A 19330-nucleotide genomic window follows, 5' to 3' on the forward strand; every position below is an offset into this window, starting at 1 on the left:
ATGCAGGGGGATTTCAGCACTTATCTGGACAGGCAAATGACTACGTCCCTAAGGCACAATTCCTCCAACACACAATGAGTAAGATGAATGAGTACGGACAGCATCCAGATCTACCTCATGATCCTCCTACTCCAAATTTCATAGAAAGGAAGAAAATCCCTTTTTTTATGACATATATAACATATGAGCATATAAAGAAGAGTAATAACTTACTGAGCGGAGTCTCCAGGAATTACCAAAGCACCCAGTCTTTTTATTACAACATTTATTTTAGTATAGAAGGCACTTACAATACAGAAAGGAAAAAAAAATGATAGGCACTGAAAGTGCAGTTAAAATTAAAATGACAAAGAAACAGTTTACCAGACAAAAAGAGCACCCTTCCCTGTTAACAATACAGCACATGGAAATGAAGCTATTGATGACTAGGTTTTTAAACAGTTAGGGCTTTTTTTTTTAATAGAAAAGATAAAGGCTGTTCTACTGTGAACTGAAATATATAAAAAAAAAGAACCCCCTCCACACACCTGTAAAAGGAATCGGGAGTTGGTGGTGGTTGCAAACACGGGGCCTTTTAGCTCCGGCACTGGAGGAGGTCCTGGTACATCTCAATGAGGTGAGCAGCCTCTCTCTGCCCAGAAAGCACAGCACCGTGGGTAGTGGAATAATACTTCCTGTGAGTGGCCTCCCCTGAAAACATCACCTGCATCGGCTGGAGAGGATAAGAAAAGTGGGAAAGCTCAGCAGCGCTTACTGGAAAGCACACGTGAGGCAAAAAAGGAGACAAAACTTTCTGTGCCCTCCCACATCCCCACGAGATGACACTGGTGTTCACAGGAGTGCTGGTTCTTGAAATCCTGGCGTGGTGAACCTCGGGGAAGGCACAGCATGTCTGCCAATGTCAAGCTCACCCTTGGCACGCCTGCACAGAGCTCTTGGCAGGGCTGCGGCACCATCCTAGCTCCAATAACCTCAAACCCATCTGCACGAGGCACTGAGCACCTAAACTCTCTGTTCTTCTTCTCTTTGCTCCCCCAAATCATACGTTATTAGCCCTTGAGGCACTAAGGATTTATTTTTCAGGACTGCTACTTCAGGAGAGACAGAACCCCAGGGGGGGAGACAGTGCCTTATCTCTTACATCAATGGTTAGGTGCTCGATGAAATTGCTCCTAACTCACTTTTGAGGCAGGGATTTTAGATCTTCCCTGAGAACTTGAGAGAGATTCCTAAAGATCCGGCTACCCATTTTAACAGATTTCCATGCTGAACAAAATTGCATGGTGGCTTTGGGTAGAGGAAACGGACTGGACAGCTGCTTGGAGGCTGCATAATCGTCAGCCACTGTCTCTGGATTTGGACACAAAGCCCTGAACGACAGGGTGAGTTTGGCTGCCTAAGCCAAGCACTGGAGCTCCCTCACACTCTACTGCCAACAAAGAAGGATTTCCTAATATGCATCCCCAAAACGGTCAGACCTAGCCATTAGCAGGGGTCATGTATTTAATGCTGAATATTCACTGTATGCCTTAAATCAGAATAAACTGTGCTTTCCTAAGGAATTTTGAACTGGCCAGTAAGTCAACGTACATTAAACACAGGGGTCATGATTCCAAAAGCCACGTGGATGCCCAGCTCTTGATACTTTCGGAGAGAGAGGTGGGAATCCCTAAGGTGTTGGGATTCCTTAGTGACCTCCAGTCACTAAGGAGGTAAAATCCTATATACGTCGTTTGTCCAAAGGGCAAAAAAGAGGGATAAAAAAATGGAAGACAGACTATTGGAGATTGTCTCTTTCAACCTGCCTCCCAGAAAACCCACTGCCCAGTGTCATGTTAGTCTTCTTGCCACAGAGCTGATTTGGGCCATACTTACAGTCGTTTTGGAGCTCTCAGCATAAGGCAGTGGCTTAGCGAGTTTCTCTACATCAGCCCCGCTAGACCCAACTTGGGTGTAGGAGTAGGATCCACGGAAGTTGGGATTGCTGCCCCAGGAGGACCGCAGGATCCGGCGAGGTTTCGGAATGTTTGGATTCCCTGGGCGGAAAGCAGAAGGAGAGAAAAAGTGAGACCACATCCGATAGAAAACATCAATGCAAGTTGTGGAGTGGCATGTATTCATTGGAAATAAATCCTGGCAGAGCCTGCAGGCTACATGGAAGAGGCCCTAAACCAGATCTCCTTTCTATTGTTGAGCTCCGGGTATCTAAATAACAGAGGTAGGATCCCTTTCAGTTCCTGTTATCTCACCTGCAGCCTTCCATTTTGGGAGGGACCGCTAAAACACACGTCCCTAAGAGACTGGGGAGCTCCAGGGAACCTTGGACACATTCTGGGTGAAAATACAAAGCGTTTCCTCATCTCATTTACCTTGGCGAGCCTGGTGGTGACCAAGTGTGTGATTCATCTCACCTAATTTTAGGTATCTAACTGGGTGCCCAGTCTAACTGGGATGTTGAGGTAGTCCTATAAGAGGTGCACCTCCAAAAAGGTGCAGAGGTAAGGTTAGAAGGCAAATCCTCAATATGCATGGGAAAACCTGTCAGAAAGTTCTCAAAAGTTGTATTGCTCACTCTAACTGCTACCTATCCACCCCACAAAATTAATGTAAAACCCAACAGAACCATTTTGTGGAATGCTCATGGCACGGGAAGGATTATGATGCTGGAAGAAGGGTTTCTAGATAGCCCTAAGTTTTCCACCAGGATGTAGGACTTGGAAGTGAGGGGCACTTGAATGAACCAATGATAGTGGCATCATAAGCAACTGTCCCCATCCCAGAGAGTACGGCAGCACACGAGATCCAAGAGTTGTCGCCTAGGCAGTCCACCAGCTGTTGCCTCAAGAGCCTCAGGTAGACTTAAATTTGGGATTGTCATACTTTGAACAGCCTCCTGCTGGTTTGAGTCTGTCTCAGTGTCACTGACCAAGATTTTGTTGGTGTCCCATGATCATATCTGGCCTGGCAGGGGAAGAACGGGGAGACAGGCCATGGAGAAGTGCAATGAAGAGTAATTCTGCATGTAGGAGAGCTGAGACTCTAATGATTTATAACGATTTATAATGACATTAGTTATAGTTATTAGTTTATAATGAATTAGTTGTGCCTTTCGTCCCTTAAAATCAGGAGCAGGTTATTTCCCTGGTTCAGCTACTGCTTTTTAGGAGTACGGTGTGTCTAGGAGAGCTATGAAATATAACACTGGGGACAGCAGAGGCACCTGGATGGCCTGCTGGAGCACACTGCGAACACTTTCCGACCACTAACCCACAGATCAAAACATGGCACAGACTAGCAAATAAATACACCCTACAAACAAAGCACATCTTACAAATGGATGTTGTTTCAGGAGTAAGAACTTAGCATAACAAAGCCTCTAAAAGACGCTCCTCCAAGAATGATCAAAGCAGGAATGCCTGGGATGGAAGTGAAAAGCCCAAAGGAGTCAGAGAACAGGGAGCTCTCAGATCCGTCAAGGAAATAAGTTACTGCGTTTGATTTTTAAGAGCTGTGGGAAAGCCCAGGAGAACACACCATGAATGCCGTTAGGCAACAAAGCACCAGGCAGGGCCTAGGCAGTCATCCATCACATTGCACTACAAAAAAAACAACCACACGCTGTATTTTCAAATAAAAGGAGTCTCTGCAGTGAGCTGTTGATGCCTCTTCTGTAGCTAGCGCGTGTTCTTATGTTCCCTTGCCAAGATACCTGGAAAATATTCGCTAAAGGAGTCAACGTGTAAGATGTTGATATGAAGATGATTAACAGTAGGAACACACAGCGTTACAAGCAATGAGACAATGGCTTGACAGATAAGGAGATCTAAAAGATTGGAATTCGTTAACAAAAGCATTTGTGGGGTCACCAACCCAACCAACAACTGTATAAATCCATCAATATTTAATACAGGAGTCGTTCAGGCTGGTAAAACCAACAGCTTTGCATCTCATGGATGTCCGTGTATACACGGAGGCAAACAGCAGCCTTCCCACCAGGGAGTTATTCCCCACAAGGCCACCTCATCCCAGCACAAGCAGAGCAACATGGAGCATGGGCAGAGCAGCCTGGGTGCATTATAACGCAGCCGTACGGCTCCCAGAGCTGAAGTCAGCCTCCTTCCCCAGCACCACGCTGCGTGGTGCACACATACCAGCTCTCCTGAGCTCCCTGAAGGTTCTCCCGTGAGGTTCTCCAGCACATCAGAGCACAAGAGCATGATGCAAGTGTCTCCTGTGCAACTACCGTGATTATATCCTGAATGTATGTGCTTTTTTAGATGAGGAGCTCATTACTTTTGGGGTGGAAAGCTTGAGGAACACCAGTTAAGTTATCTGGTCATGTCTGACCACGGCCATAACACTGGCCATGCTCTCACCCAGCTGCTTCTAAGACAAAAAAAAGGAAGAGACTTTCCATTTCGGTTGCACCCAGATAGGAAGACCTTGGTTAAAGGTCACACGGGAACACACAACAGAAGCTCTGATTGTGAACGTGTTTGCAAGACATGAACCACAAAGACCAGCAGGGCCAGACTCTTTCAAGGAATATATTTAATCAGACTTTCTCAATCTGTGTTTAAATGGATGGGTAAACAAACACGCGCCCTTGCCTACAGATAGAAGCAACAATCAATATAGATGGGGAAACGTGTAAGAACTGAGCACACATTCACTGTCCAAACTGAGACAAAATGCCTAAAAAAGGGCCTCAGGTTTCACTAAAATAAGAGGACACGTGTTATTATGCTGCTGACCCCCTCTTGTGAAGCTACGGCAGATAAATCCAGGTGCCCCAACTAATCCCCTCGTCTTTCAGCTCTGGGAGATGCGGCTACATAGATTTACTGGTAATGGGACTGATTATGATTAACTGCATTATCATACAATCAACTCATACTGATCAGTTAAGACACCCAAATTTAGATGCGACTGGAGGGCAGGCAGGACTCCTCAGGGCGTCTCCAGCCTCCGCTTGACAGATCAGTGAGCCCTTTAGAGGGAGCAGGTCTGCAATTACTGCCTTCTGGCTTCTCACACTCAGAGCTTAGCCAGCGAAGAAACCAGAGCAAGACTTCTAATTGTCTGAAGGCATCCCGTTTAATCAGATTTGCAGGGATGCTGGGCTTTTCAGCCATCCAGTTGCGAAGAGCTGTAATTGTCAGTGGTTCTCAGGCTAGGACAATCCCAAGAGCTTTTCACAGCAGAGCCAGATAAGCCCCAGCACCAACCTGCGAGTGAAATTTGAGGTCACAGAGGTGTATCACCTCTTCTTACAGAGAAATCCTCAGAATAAAATAGCACTCGGTCTAAAAGAATGGGTTTAGCATAGGGCACATCCAACATCCTTTGAAGCCAGTGGAGAGGCCTCCATGAGCAATGGGCCAGCAAAATATAGCTGCAGATGAGAACCCACCTTACTAAAGTCTTAACCGGAGTGCAAAGGGCTTTCAAGCCCAGACACAAAAGCTCCAAAAGGTGAAGTGAACATTAAAAGAGTCATACAACCTCTTTTCGTTACTGAACATAAGGCCCTCTCTGTATTCAGTACAGAAAAGTCTTCTTCAGATGTCCCAGAGCAGCAGGTGAGGAGCGGGAGCCCTGAACGACCTCATGGAAGAGGCTCTCCTTCCACCGAGCTTGGGATCCTCAGGACACAAGTCTCCCAACTGAGCTAGCTGACTAACATGGCGTTGGGTGATGGGAAGCACTTTAAAAGCTGGGTTTTGTGGGGCTACATGGACCAGAGGGGCCTGGTCATTTTCAGGTATAACTAGAGTTGGATCACAGATAAAAGGTCACTTTATTCCCCTCTCCAAAAAAACACTGCTGGAAAAAGCTACTGCCGATGGCATTTCTAGAACAGTTTGCTTTGAGGACTTCAAACCATGATCATCTGCTAAGAAAAGGAGCTCCCTGCTGTACAGACACTTGTGTTATTTCAGGCTGCCTGGCACCTGGCCCACGTCAGCCTCAAGGTATTGCTTCTTCTGTGAAGTCCCTAAGGAAAACAGGGGAGCAAGGGTAATGGGATAAACCCAGGTACCTTAGCAAGGCCAACCTGGAAGACTTGTGAAAAGGTTTTCCACAAACCAACAAGTTTATTTTTCAGCAGAAAGTGGAGCAGGTCATGCTGTGCAACGGGTGCTCCGAGGCCAGGCTTTCTTCCTGCAGTTTCAAGCAGCTGAGGGGGTCTCTCAGCTCACGAACAAAATGTTCATTGCACTTTTCAGCCTGAATTTCTCCAGGGTTAGATAACCCGGGATCAGCAGAAGGTTGAGACAGAGCTCACACCGCTGAAGAGTCTGATGGACAGTGACCAGGTGCGGTATCAGCTGGAACAGCAACTGCAGCACGTACCGATGAGCCAGTGCCAGCATATTTCCATCCCAGGAGGAAGAGAGGGACATCCAACACATGCAAACAATAACAACAGCAAAGGAGCACAAGAAGAAGAGGGAGAGCATACTCCCATCTGCCAAGCTAAGACAGACTCAAAAATACCAAAGTCCCACGGGTAAATTGAGGTGTTGTTTTGTTTTTTAAAAAAGGGGTTAAGCAAGGAAAGCTGCCACAGGCGAGGTTGTTTATACTCTCTGGGAGATGTCAGCACTAGAAATACTTGGCCCTAAAGAGAAAGGCCTCCTGCCATGCCTCTGTGGGGCAGCAGCTGGCCTGCTGGGGTCAGGAGGAACAAATTTGTGTGTGTCATGCTACAGCAACGTAACGTGGGGATAACTCACGCTGCTGAAAACACACAGCTCAGGAAGCAGGAGCTGCCCAGAGTCCAGCACACACTGATTCATCGCGCTTCACTGCAGGCTGTGGGGGAGCCACGAGCTCAGCACCCACCACAAACGCACCACTGAGCAGACCGAGGCAAGGAGTCCGTTTTGGTCCCTGTGACAGGGTTTTTGAACAAGCAGTCTAGCCTATGATTTCGAAAGAGAGTAATAAAATGCAAAACCTCTCCCGGCAGTAGCCAGTTAGGTGGGTAATCCTCAGCTTCCAGGTCCTTTCTCTAGATCTCTGCATTGTCAGCAGCAAAAGGTCTGTAAGCACAGGGGGAAGCTACACTTGTGAAGGCAAATTTCTTCAGTTAACTGGAGGTCCGTGGACAAGAGGTAAGGCTGGAAACTCACTGGGTGTTGAGACTTGGCTTACACGAGTGACAGACAGATATAAATAGGTTAATCACGGGACTCGTCCCTAGAATAGCAAAAAATGCATCTAATCTGGAGGACACTGCTCTTGTAATCGCGTATAATTTGTGATTCAATAAAGCAGAGGATGTGGGATCCTCGAGCACTTCAGCCCACCGCTTCCTGAGCTGGTTTATCAGCTCCTCTGTATAAATAGCTTCCAGGCACACCCAAGCAGGAGGTATGCTAGAAGCACTTGCCCGGCCCGTTCACAGGGGACATAATATGCCAAAGAACTAAAAATTCCTCTAGTGCACTTCTTTCCTAATGGTTATTCAACACCCAAGCCCCACTCTCCCTCTCTTCTCCACTCACCACACGAACCAGAGCACGGCTGACCTGTAAATTTCCGTAGCATTTCGGTGCAGGTTTCCGCCACAGTTTCATCGTCACACTTCTCCATGATCAAAGCCTCTTCTCCGCAGATCCAGCCACTCAGCACGTGGCCATACCGCTCCGGTGGGTAGAGTACATCGAAGCTGCAGATCTTCTTGTACCACAGGTCCTCGGGATAAGTCAAGCTCTCGCTCTCCGCCTCATCTTCCCAGACAAACTGGATGCTGTTGCATTCAGAACTCCAGAAAGGCTCTTCAAACTCCAGGAAAATCTTGTCGGTTGTGTTGATTCCTAGCTTCTCAATGGCCATCACTTTCTCCTCGGGCAAGCGGGGGTGAAACAGGCTCTCGTGGCGTTTCTTCAAGACTCCCAGGGACACAGTCACAATGACGTGGTCGGCTGGGATGAACTCACAGTCCTCGCACTCTACGAAGACATCGGAGCCCTTGTCCTCCTCGGGGAGGTCACTGTTGTGGTCAGCCACCCTCTCGATCTCCTTGCTGACCGACTGGTTCCAGTGGATGCACTTGACCGGCTTGCGGAGCTGAATGACGGACTCGGGAATGGAGCGGGCCAAAATCTCCACGATTTTAATGAAACCGCAAGGAATGATGTGGTGAGCCCCGGGGATTTCGGTCCATTCCCCAAATTCGCTGAGCGAGACTTCGTCCATGCTGTGGGAGCTGCTCTCGCAACTCTCTACCTAAGGAAAAGCAAGACAGAAGCGACATTGCCACACAGCAACCCACAGGGTCGTTCTGCCACAGCTCAACATTGCAAGGGCAAAGAGCGGACGCACTGGGAATCCTGAATCCCCCTCTTAAACCACCTTATTATTGCTAGCAAAGAAGTGTTTCGCAAGACCTGACGAAATCTACTGCTTAGCCTTGCTTCCAATCAGAGAAACCACTTTGTTATGGTCACACGCTGCATCAGCCTTGGTTGCGCTGGCTGTGGTTCCATCAGCCACCGTTCGGAGATGATGTATCTGTTCCTGATGGTAGGGGGTTACAGTTCTGACTGAATCCTAGCATCTAAAAACCCTGAGCCCTGGCCAGGGACTTGCTGCCTGGTGCTCCTACAACAGAAGCTGGAGCTCTGATAATCGGATGCTCTTCCCAGTGTCAATAAATGTTCCCAGGAGGGGCCATGAAAAACTTTTGGCAGCTCTTTCTGCTGTCTGCAGCTCTCAACATGCTGTCAAACAGTCGGCAATCAGCAAGCTAACTATCTGCAGGAGGTGGCAGGACCCAACACAGAAGGAACCGAAGGAGACAGAAAAGAGAAATGCCAAGAGGTGAGATGCCCGCATTTGATGCACTTGGTGTGATTATCAAAACTTGAGATCCAGGACCTGTAGGGTAGTGCTAGCAAGAGCATCAGGCAGAGATGCAGCTTGCACCAATCCCTGGAACAAAGGCAGAAAGTTTGGTCTGTCTCATGGTAAGTTTCCAGTGACAGTACTGATATATGAGACAAAATGATGGTAAAATCTTGAAGTCACCCGTCACAATGATTCTCACACTGTAATCCTTTAAGCATTTTAGGCAAAGGGAACATTACAGTCCCATGCCTTACTCTTTGGCCAATTTTCCAGACCTTTTCATGCTTTCATGACAGTGTTTGGAAGCCTGGCAAGCCCAGACCCTCTCCTTGTGGAGCACCCCGATGCAAGGCAGGAATCTCCATGCTGAGCTAAGACATCATGCAAACCAGTCAGGCTGCTTTTTAGGAAAAGGTCAAAGATGTACAAAGCAATTCAAAGGCTGCTCCTGATGGCTGGGGGTTATTTCAACCATGAAGGAAAACTGAAAAACAGTTAAGAGGGAGAAAAACATGCAACTACCAAGACTGTACTTCATCAGAGGTAGCAGTTAATCCCCCCTCTCTCAGCTACTCTGATCTGATAGCCTTAAGTATCAGCAGCTTTGTTGCTCTCAGGTATTTACACATGAGAAGGGATTTGTAAGAGTTGCAGAAAAGTCTCTGGCTGTAGCAACCTGTAGCCACCACAGAAATAACCACCAGAAAAAAAAAAAAAAAAAAAAAAAACAGAGGCATATCAAATGGCTAACATCAGCTGCATGGGGAACGTTACAGGGATAACACAAGAAATAACCAGCCTCTGTATGGCAGCTCTGGAGATGCCCTGGTAGACAAGCTCTTGGGTTAGGATTCTGAGAGATCAAACCCCAGTTTTATCACAGACCTCCTGCTTGAGACTCTTTAGGTCTTTATCTGTGTTTCAGCTTCCCACCTGTAAACAGCGACTACCACGCGCTTACCCATGTCACAGAGTGCCACTTAGCTCCCCTGCCTCATTTCATAAGCCTTTAAGTCATTATAATTGAAACAGGAAGGACTGTTACACTTTACTCGTGGAGTGCTTGATGCAGCATTAAGTCCTCATCCCACATAGATCTCATTTAGGCCAAGGCATCAAGGAGATAAAAAGAACTAGGGAAGCCGTGAGGAAAGATGATTAGGACATGGGTTTATACAAGCTACCTTTGACTTTATTGCTTTACTTTCAAAAATGCTTTCCAGGGATTTCTTCAACAAATTACTAGTGTTGAAGCTACATTTTTTTCTGGTGTCTGAGATATGGGCAGAGGCAGAAGAGGGTAAAAGATACTCAGGCAGGATCAAGAAGTCCCAGGTGTAAAGCACAAGACTGCATTACTAGAACAAGCTGAGTAGCTTCAGTTGATAAGAAAACCTTAAATCACACTAGAAAATTTAACAGGGCCTAGCAAATCCCCTTCTAATTAGAAAACTGGAAGTTTAAGACAAGAAAAAAAACAGTGAATGCATTATTCCTACAGCCCCCAGTCTTAGCATATGCCTCAAGAGGAGAAGTTGACGACACAAGCAGGAACTGCCCCAGCAGCAAGAGCCCCCAGAAAGCAATTCCTCAGTGATAGGCAGTTCCTCAGTGAAGGCTTTGCCAGGTGTCTGAGGTTGAAGATTTGTCTGCCCTTAGTAAAAACAAATAAGCAAGGACATGCACACACACCTTAAGGTACTGCTGGATCATGGCTAGTTTCAGCCTCTTGACGGCCTCTGTGTCATCCGGATCGGCCTTGACACGCTTGCGGACCACGTCCCGTGTAAAGACGCCCACGCTATTCTGGCTCTCAGCATTGACTGGTTTACCTCGTTGGAAGAACTCCTGAGTCAGGTTATAGACCTGCAAAAGACAGGACAGGAGGTGGACAACGTGACTCATAGCAGAAGCCAAGCCCCGAGCAGGATGGTTTTTCCTCCATCCCAAACCAGCAAGTTCGGGTCGCCTTCCCTTGTCAACCTCAGAGATCAGTTTTAGCAGCTTCTTGTGCCCTCTGCTCCAACACCATGTCTAGCTGCATCCACAGCTATGCTGGTCAGAAGGAAGAAAACAAGACTTCCCTCCAGGCTAATATAATCAATCACCCTCACTCACCTCTGCAACAGTCTATTCACCATTAAGTCATTATATAAGCTGCTATTAAGTTCATATTAATTTAAGTGTGTCCGTTCTATCACTTGCAGAAGACCAACTGAGGAAGTCCTGCTATTTTCCGTAGCGAAAGCCTGTTATTCAGCCAGCTGTTTAGATGTTGCAGCTGGAGCAGCAAGCCAGGCAAGTGCAGGCTGCAGAGCACCTCTACGGAGACGGACTGGATTTGCTAGGTGTTATTTCTGTTATCACCCAACTGTTTCACGATAACGCCCAGGAATCTACCAGGTTGGGGGAAATCAGTTTCATATTTAGCTTTCTGCTGTCCCCCCAAAAATAGGAAGTAACAAACACACACTCAGAAAAGGAGTTTTGTATGCAAAATCATCATTTCACTTGACGAGCACAAGACAGGCTCAGATCCATGGGAAACAAACAGTAGCCCCTACTCGTCAGCCTGAGCAGGACCTGCAAAAAGATCCCTTCCTGACAATGTTCTTTGCAGGAGATCCTAACATTTTTAAGCCCCTGTTTTCCACTATATCAGCTGTTTAAAAGCAAGCAAACAGCTATCCACCTTGGCCATCTGCTTGTGGCTGTCTGGAGTAAGTCAGTGCTTGAGCCTGCAGGATTCCCAGAAGAGCCTACAGTTGAATCATGGCTCTTCATTTCCACGTAAAAACTCAAAGGAATCTTTTAACAGAGCAAAGCTTTTAAAAGATACCTCCCAGAAGTGCAACTCACGCCGTTAATAACTTGTTTGCCCCAAAATGAGTCACCTTTTCCTCAGTATCATGCAACAGGGCGTGCAGTTCTCTTACAAATAGAGAGGCAAGATTCCTGCTCGGATAGTTTTTCCTATCAAAGATGGTTTGACTAAAATTTATGATCTTTTTTGGGGGGGACAGATAATTTAGGCGTACTGAGGACTTCAACTTGAATATAAATGCCTGGTAGGAGGCTAGCACTGCTCCAAAGTCTCTTAGAGCTTCTAATTTTCTCTCGATGTGGCTAATGAACAGTGTTTTAATTTACTCCCATCACAATGCCCCCCAGAAGCCTGATTTTCTCTGGGGTTTTAGAAGTAAAGTGAATTTGAGGAGGCAAACCGGAAGGACGATGAGGAAGGGAAGGTACTGGGAGAAAATGCACAGGAGCAGTGGGAGCAGGAGAAAGCAGGTCTGTGAGTGAAAGGAGGAAAGAGAGCAGATGAGGATAAGCAAGGGACAAGAAGAAAATGAAAGAAGAAAATAAGTGAAAGAGGGACAAAAGGGAAAATAAACTGAAAGAGCAGAAGAGAAGAAATCAGAGGAAGAATGAGTGAAACTGCTGAAGACATGCGAGACTTGCAGATGCTGACTTGGACATGGAGCCTTTCCGAGGAGATTTCCAGGTAAGAAAGGTGGAGGCCAATTCCCTTACGAAATTCAGGCTTCCAGCAAAGGAAGGGAAATGGCGTCTTCTCCATCTCACAACGCCAAAAGCAATTTGGCAGTTTCAGCATCCCGTGGTTCTCAAGTCTTCTGATTTCCAAGGCCCAGACCACTTCCAGCAAGCACAAGCTGCACAGACCTTGCATCAGCACAACACAGCTCAGCTTCCTAAGCCGATTGCACTCTCTAAGCAGATAACGCATTCACAAGACAAGCAAAGCTGTGTTAAAGCCCAGCTTCCACTTGGCCAGAAGGATAAGCGAGCCATGGGTATGTTTTTATGAACCACTGGATTCTCCATTGCCCTACAGAGAAAAGAGCAGAAAGACCCCGATCCCTGTGCTGTGAACATCAAGCCTTTGCTATCATCCCATCAATCAGCAAACAGGTAATCATGATTTAAAGCCAACTGAAAGGTTATAATCCTAAAATGGATCCACTTTGACTTTTCTGACTTCTTTCTGACCAGCTCTGGGGCATCCACAACAGGGGTCCGTGAAGGAAACGTGGGCTCCCCCGAGATGTCCTCCCCATTACCTACAGGCTTCCACCTCCACGTGTTTACTACCTACGTGCTCATCTATCACAGGAAGAGGCAGTCCCTTAGGAAGCACAAATCTAAATAAAGAAGCTTCTCCGAACCCAAGGAGGTCAGGAAAGCACATCCCAGGCCACGCTCCTTCCTGTCAGCGCCGGTGACGATCCATAGCATTGTCTTTTTCTTGCTTGGCTTAAAAACTCGAGTGACTTAATCCCCGGTCAGTAAAAAATACCTTGACGGAGATAGGTCCGTGCTGTTACTAGGCCAGACATCTGTCGGTGCAATAGAAGGGCAGGGAGGAACCGGTGACTCGGTGGCCCTTTGGGCTTGTTTCACCCCGTCCAGCGCCTGGACTTTAATCGGGGATGGCACAAAGCCCAGCACAGGGTGGGGGGCCAGAAGGGGGGAATTCTTCGTGGTTCCTTGGCTCCAGCCCTCCCACAGAAACCCTGCAGCACACAGGAGAAAGCTGACAGATAACGAGGCCATTAATTAGCTGATTGTTAAAGGGAGGGTTCCTGTAAAAACAGGCCTTTAGGGACTGTGGCCTTACTGGAGAGCCTCAGTAAAAAGAGGCATGGTTTCTAAACCAGGCCAGCCAGTATGCTGTGAAACCCTTGGGAGCGGTGATTTTTCACCTGCATTTAACTAGCCAAACTCACCACCCCCCTCCCACCTCTCAGAAGTATCTGGGAGTTGGCCATAAATACCTGTTTGCAGAGGAAAATGAGGACTTAGCAGTGACAGAAGGGCAATGCTGAGATGGGCTGGCCCCATTTACATTTCCCAGCTGCAGACACAGCCCTCAGTGGCCACGTTCCTGTCCCTTTTCTTTGTGGGTCACACAGACGTGGTATAAGCAGAGTCCTAAATGCCTCTCAGCCCCAGGATCCCCAAATTACCCTAGCAGGAGTGGAGAGAAAGGTGGGAAGATTACAAACACATGGCATGGGGACAACACACCCTGAGGAACCACCTTCCACAGGTTTTGTCCCTTCCTTTGAGGTGTGACCAAATGGACCGAGGATGACCCTGAGCAGTGCTGGCCCTGCACAGTACAAGGTCTCTGAAGGATAATCTCAAAACAACAGCGACTGGAGAACTGTTCTGCCAACAGCAGGCTCGATGCCTTTTCTCACTGTGGTTGGAAATCCAGGGAGCTGCTCTGCAGGACTGGAGGCTCATTTTTGCCAGTGCTCTCATGTTGGAGGATTCAGGTCAGCGTGGTCACAAGCTCATGATAGGTCTTGACTGACCTCGATTCAGCTTCTCACTTAAGGCAGCCTCTCACAGGGAACTTTCTGCTATAGAAACGAAGCCTGCTCAGCTTCCTTGTAACCAAATAAAGGCTTCTGTGAGGCATCCCCACGGCTATTAAAATCCAGGCTACTGCAAACAAAAAGAAGCAAAACTTGTAGAGAAGCAGAAGCCAGCCAAAAAAAGATTGGATAAGTGCCTGGAAAAGAGTAAGGACTCTCCAAATGAACTGGTGAGGCAAAGCTGAGTGGTAATGGGGTGCTCGGCCTTTCACAGCAGGGGAACTGAATTCAGCGTACAGAGGGACAGACCTCACCTCCAGCCTCAGCAACTCCACATAACGCAAGTGAAACACTCAAGGGAGATGCTCTGCACTTTGCATTCTCTGAATTGGGTGGCCGAATGACAAGATAACTGGGACAAGGGAAATGCAGGTGAAGAAGCAGAGCTGGAGGCATAGGCTAGGGGCCAAGCACATGGCAGCAGCTGCAGCGAGAGGAGAGCAGTGAGTGCATGGGAAGTGAGCCAGCTGTGCAGGGGAAGGCAGGCACTTGAACCTGTGACAAATTTAGCCCCTGTTCATTCAGGACTATATTTTCCACTGTTAATGCCAGTCCCTGATTAGGCTTTACATGCATCGTGTGTTTGTTGCTTTTTTTTTTCCTCTCTTTTCAAGTCAGGGCAGTTTGTGTCACAGCCTTCGCTATCTAAGCCTCTTCTACGGGAGATGCAGGCTGAGATATGACACAAGATGATATTGGGGCTGCTAGCAGCCGGCTGCCCCAAGGCTCTGAGAAGGAGCTGGGAGTTCCTACGCAGCAGAGAAGGAGCCTGACCTCACGGCAGCGTGATCTGTAAAATGGATGTTTATGCTGGACAGCTTCATGATGTTGTAACACCAAAAATCCCACCTCAAAAATGCAGAGAGACAGAACTGAAGACCAAATTTCTACCAACAATAACAATAATAATAATAATGGAATGGAAATGGACTCTTAAAAAAAAAAAAAAAAAAAGCTGGGGTGGAAGAGAAAAAAAAATAGAAATGCACCAGGCTGACTCAGCACATGTAAACAGAAACATTCTTTGCAATTTATGCCAGAGGAAAAGGTTCCCAAAGCTGCATGCCTACTGCACATGTTACTGTCTTCCAACCCACTGCAGCACTTGCACTTCATACAGTCTTTTTAATTGGTGTTTTTCAGGAGATCACATAGACCACCTTAATTCCCACTTTTCCTAAACAGAGGAGGGAAGAACAAACAGTCTACTGTCTTAAATCACTAAAGATTGGCCAATCTGACACCCTAAAGAGGCTGGGACAAGAAGCTAAACAAAACTGTAAGCTGCCCCACAAGAAATTCCAACACACTTTGATGGATTACAGAGAAAGCACCTCCCCAGCAACAGCAATTAGAGGCTGGCTGATGTCCTCTTCTTGGCTTAAGCTGTCCCCTACATTTTTTTTTTCATTGTAGAGTAGCTGTAGACATTTTTACAATCCATAAATGTGAAATCCTTTTCTGTCTCCTAACGATAAAGATACCCTGTGGCAATGATAAGCTAATTACGTGTTGCGTAAAGAAGATTAACTTTTAATGTGTTGTTCTCTCATGTCACTGGCTGTCCCCTTTCTCTTGCTTTAAAAGGAAGGGTAGATTTACCAAATTAATCATTTTTAAAACACTGGCACCTTGTTACAGCCTTTATCTTATCGGCTGTATCTCAAAGCTAAGTAGCTCTCATCTTTGTATTCTCTTCTATCAGAGCCTGCCTGCCTCTGACACCTTCCCTTTGCTGGAGGTTTTCTTATCATCTTGAAGTCAGGATCACTGAGCACTGCATGAAGTTGGTGATGGTCCATTTACGTATGTAATGCTGTTCACTGCAGTATTTTCACTTATTTCCTCTTTCTTCTACTCTTATTTTCTGTTAATCTTGCTCCACATGTCTTAGCTGTCTTTTTTTCCAGCTTGCTGTGGTTCTGGTTTTGATTCAGTAATGTGAAAACGTTGTTCAGATGAATAACCTCCACCTGCATTTATCCAGAAAGAACTACCTTCCATGTTGAATTCCTAAATAATTCCATGCTGAATTCCATTTTTTAAAATTATTTCCATAATGGGTTTCTTAGAAATTCCTACTCCTCCTCTCCAAAACTGAAATAATTCTATGTCATCTCATCATGGATTCCAGATCAGAGCCCCAGGACACACAGTATTAGAAGTCTTTCCAAGCGAAGAAATCCACATTCCTACTTCACATTCAGTTCTTCATAATTCTTTGCAGGCTACAGTGATTTTTCTCTTGGTGACTTCCTAAATGCTTTCAGACATATTTTTAAACATAAAATATCCAAGAGTAACCTCAATCTAGAGTGTGTTTAGCCATGTGTCAAATACTAGTGAAGTTCACTGTCAGATGAAAATCTGAAGAGTTCAGGCATGACTACAGACTGATGAAAATAATTACGTTTTGCTGTGTTTTAAATAACCCACTGAGAGGTCATATTACGTGGGCAAAAAGGAGAACTAGACATTCTGCGTTGACCTCCCTAAACATACTTCATAAATGATATACAAAAAACGCGGGGAATAATTATATTGAACTTTAGCAAGCCTCCTTTCTCTTTACTCTGCCTAAAGCTAAACCTTGCTACTGAAAGCAGATGGAAGTAATACCAATCTATTTCATGTGTTCATCACACAAACCAGTATAAGAAACCCCATTTTCCTCTCAAGGAAACACTAGGATCACTAGCAGCATTGCCTACCTACATCAAAGTAAACTTGGCCCTTTTTTTTGTCCAAGAGTCTAACATTGGCTTATAGCTTCTTCAGCAGGGCTTAATCTTTCCACTAAACGTGCATTTCCATTCCCATCTTGAAGTCTTCTATTTAGTATTTCTAGGTTCTACTTCTGTATTTTTTTGTGTGTTTTATCTTTTTCATGTTTTGATCATCTGTCACATGCTGAGGCCTTCGTCTACACTGAACGGAAGAGGACATCAGTAAATACTGAGCAAAAGAAGTCAGAATAACTTTAAACTGAAGCGAACGCTGGTCTGAATCTACCAGAAAAGATGTTCCTTTCCTTCTGATGCAAAAAAACTTGCCATTCCTACATGCACTGACTTTGGCATACTACACTGCACACTATGGTATTTATAACGTCAATAAAATGTCGCGGGCTACAATATTTAGCTGGTTGTTGCTAAGGTTTTGCGTTCTACTTTGTTTAGTAATTTGATCCCTCCTTTACCCTTTCAATTAAGTAGCAACTTTCTAGAGCAAATGACTGGATCTCACCAGCAATAGCTGCTGGAAGTGATTAAACTGATGACAAATGTGGAAAGATTGTTCATCCTAACAACAGTGAGTTAAGCACACATCAGAGACAAATCGGTTATAATTAAATAGATGAGAGCAAACTAAGTGTTGATTTTTTGAAAAGAAATTCAAGACTTGACTGGTTTTCTACCCTTGTCCAGTACCTGGAATACCAAGGGCTCCTAGTGTTTCAGGCAAACCTGGCAGAGCAGCTGAATACCAACCTCATTGTATAAATCACTGAATTCTTCAACCACATCTTTCGGGATCCTTTGCCCGTTGTTGGTAAGATGATAAGCCACCCCATTCTTTGAGTAAAGGCTGATCCGGCCAACACTTCTCTCACCATCAGTAGTCTCTTCGAGTAAACCATTGTCTTCTGCTAGATGATAGACTGGGTTTCCATGCGAACCATGGATCCACGTAGCTCCCAGTTCAAAAGTGGCGTGCCCTGCAGGAGGGTAAACCAAGCAGACAGGTTATAGAAGCCCGTTTTTCTGAAAGCACGTCACACTCAGCCCTAAATAAACTGTATACATTCAAAGGCAGAACAATTGCCAAGGGACGCCATGTTTGAGCATCAGTTAAGCAAGCTTTCCCTCTTTTACAAGGGCAATATCAGTCTTCTTCAGGTCAATCCTTCAGGATGCAAGGTGAGATAGTGCTAGAAGGATGGGATGTTTCCAGTAAAGATTCATCACAGCTACACACCTCTGATACTTAAGGTGAAACGCAGAATTTTTTAGGTTCACAGTCCTTACCATCACTATTGCCAGCTGCTCTATTTTTGCTGCTTGGCCTTTCTATCATCTCATCTAATCCTGCACCTAAGAACACAACTGGACAGCAGAGGATGTACTGCTCCTGGTGCAGCTCAAGCTATGTATTAGTGAGGAGCTGGGGAGGGAGAAAAGGAAAAGAGCTGTAAGAAGCTACACTGTTCTATTGCAAGGACATAAGAGGATCATTAAATAAATATTAAAGTAGAAGGAAAAGAGCATATATAAATTACCTAAAGACTTCAAGTATCTACTGTTTTTGGAGAGGAGCAAACAGATACAGAGACAAAAGAAGAAAAGGATCAACGTCAGGGAGCTGCAGGAAAAATTGGGACTGCCCTGGGATAGCAATGTTGGCCTGCATACTGACCCCTGTCCTGTGATTAAAAATGAATGTTATTTACAAAGATGGTTTGTGTTACCACAGTTAGACTAACTGCAATACAAAAATGCATTTCCATTTTCCAAATGAGGGAAACAAGTCATATTTTATTATTTACGCCTGTGGGAGTTTAAATCAGGTTATTTAAAAAGCTGCACTGTCAGGTGAAACACCAAACACATTTTGTCTTCATCACCTGTAGTCTCTGTTTGCAAACAAAGAGCTTGGCCAGCCTCATTCTCCTTCTTCCTTATACAAGCTTTGCACTAGGGCTCTGCCACAGTTGGCTGACTGCACAGGAAAATGTTCAGCAGCTGAAAGGAAGTGCTAAAAATAAGCTTGGGTCATGTCTTGCACTCACATTTTTACAGATTCTCCTAAATCCAAAGCTAAGTGCTCTAGCAAAATCTGCCAAAGCAGTGCTCTCCCAGCACTGCTGCCAGCACCACGCTGCGCAGCTCACTCTGCAGAGGTGTGTGAATGCCTGATTAAGTGGGATCGTTAATAGGATCCAGCTTGATGAAGAAAGCATCCTGCAGTTACCAGCCATCACATGCTGTTTAACATGCAAATAGATGCTCAGCTAGAAGGATGCTACAATGCTGTATCAATGTAGTCAAGTTATAGGTGAAAGC

The 19330-nt window shown here is 45.8% G+C and overlaps 1 protein-coding gene across 4 annotated transcripts in view; it reads right to left on the reverse strand.

The window, feature by feature from the left end:
- Positions 1–248: 248 nt before the first annotated feature.
- Positions 249–19330, reverse strand: part of SMOX (spermine oxidase) — a 48352-nt gene continuing 29270 nt past the window's right edge. For all 4 annotated transcript variants that reach the window (XM_035324533.1, XM_035324535.1, XM_035324534.1 and 1 more), the window contains exons 3-7: positions 17759–17985; positions 10552–10725; positions 7539–8238; positions 1876–2036; positions 249–712 (exon numbers count right to left, since the gene is read on the reverse strand). In XM_035324533.1, the coding sequence (XP_035180424.1) occupies positions 575–712; positions 1876–2036; positions 7539–8238; positions 10552–10725; positions 17759–17985 (1400 nt within the window). In that variant the 3' untranslated portion in view covers positions 249–574. The remainder of the gene's footprint in view (positions 713–1875; positions 2037–7538; positions 8239–10551; positions 10726–17758; positions 17986–19330) is intronic.

The sequence above is a fragment of the Oxyura jamaicensis genome, chromosome 4 (assembly GCF_011077185.1).
Source record: "Oxyura jamaicensis isolate SHBP4307 breed ruddy duck chromosome 4, BPBGC_Ojam_1.0, whole genome shotgun sequence".
NCBI classification, from domain to species: domain Eukaryota; kingdom Metazoa; phylum Chordata; class Aves; order Anseriformes; family Anatidae; genus Oxyura; species Oxyura jamaicensis.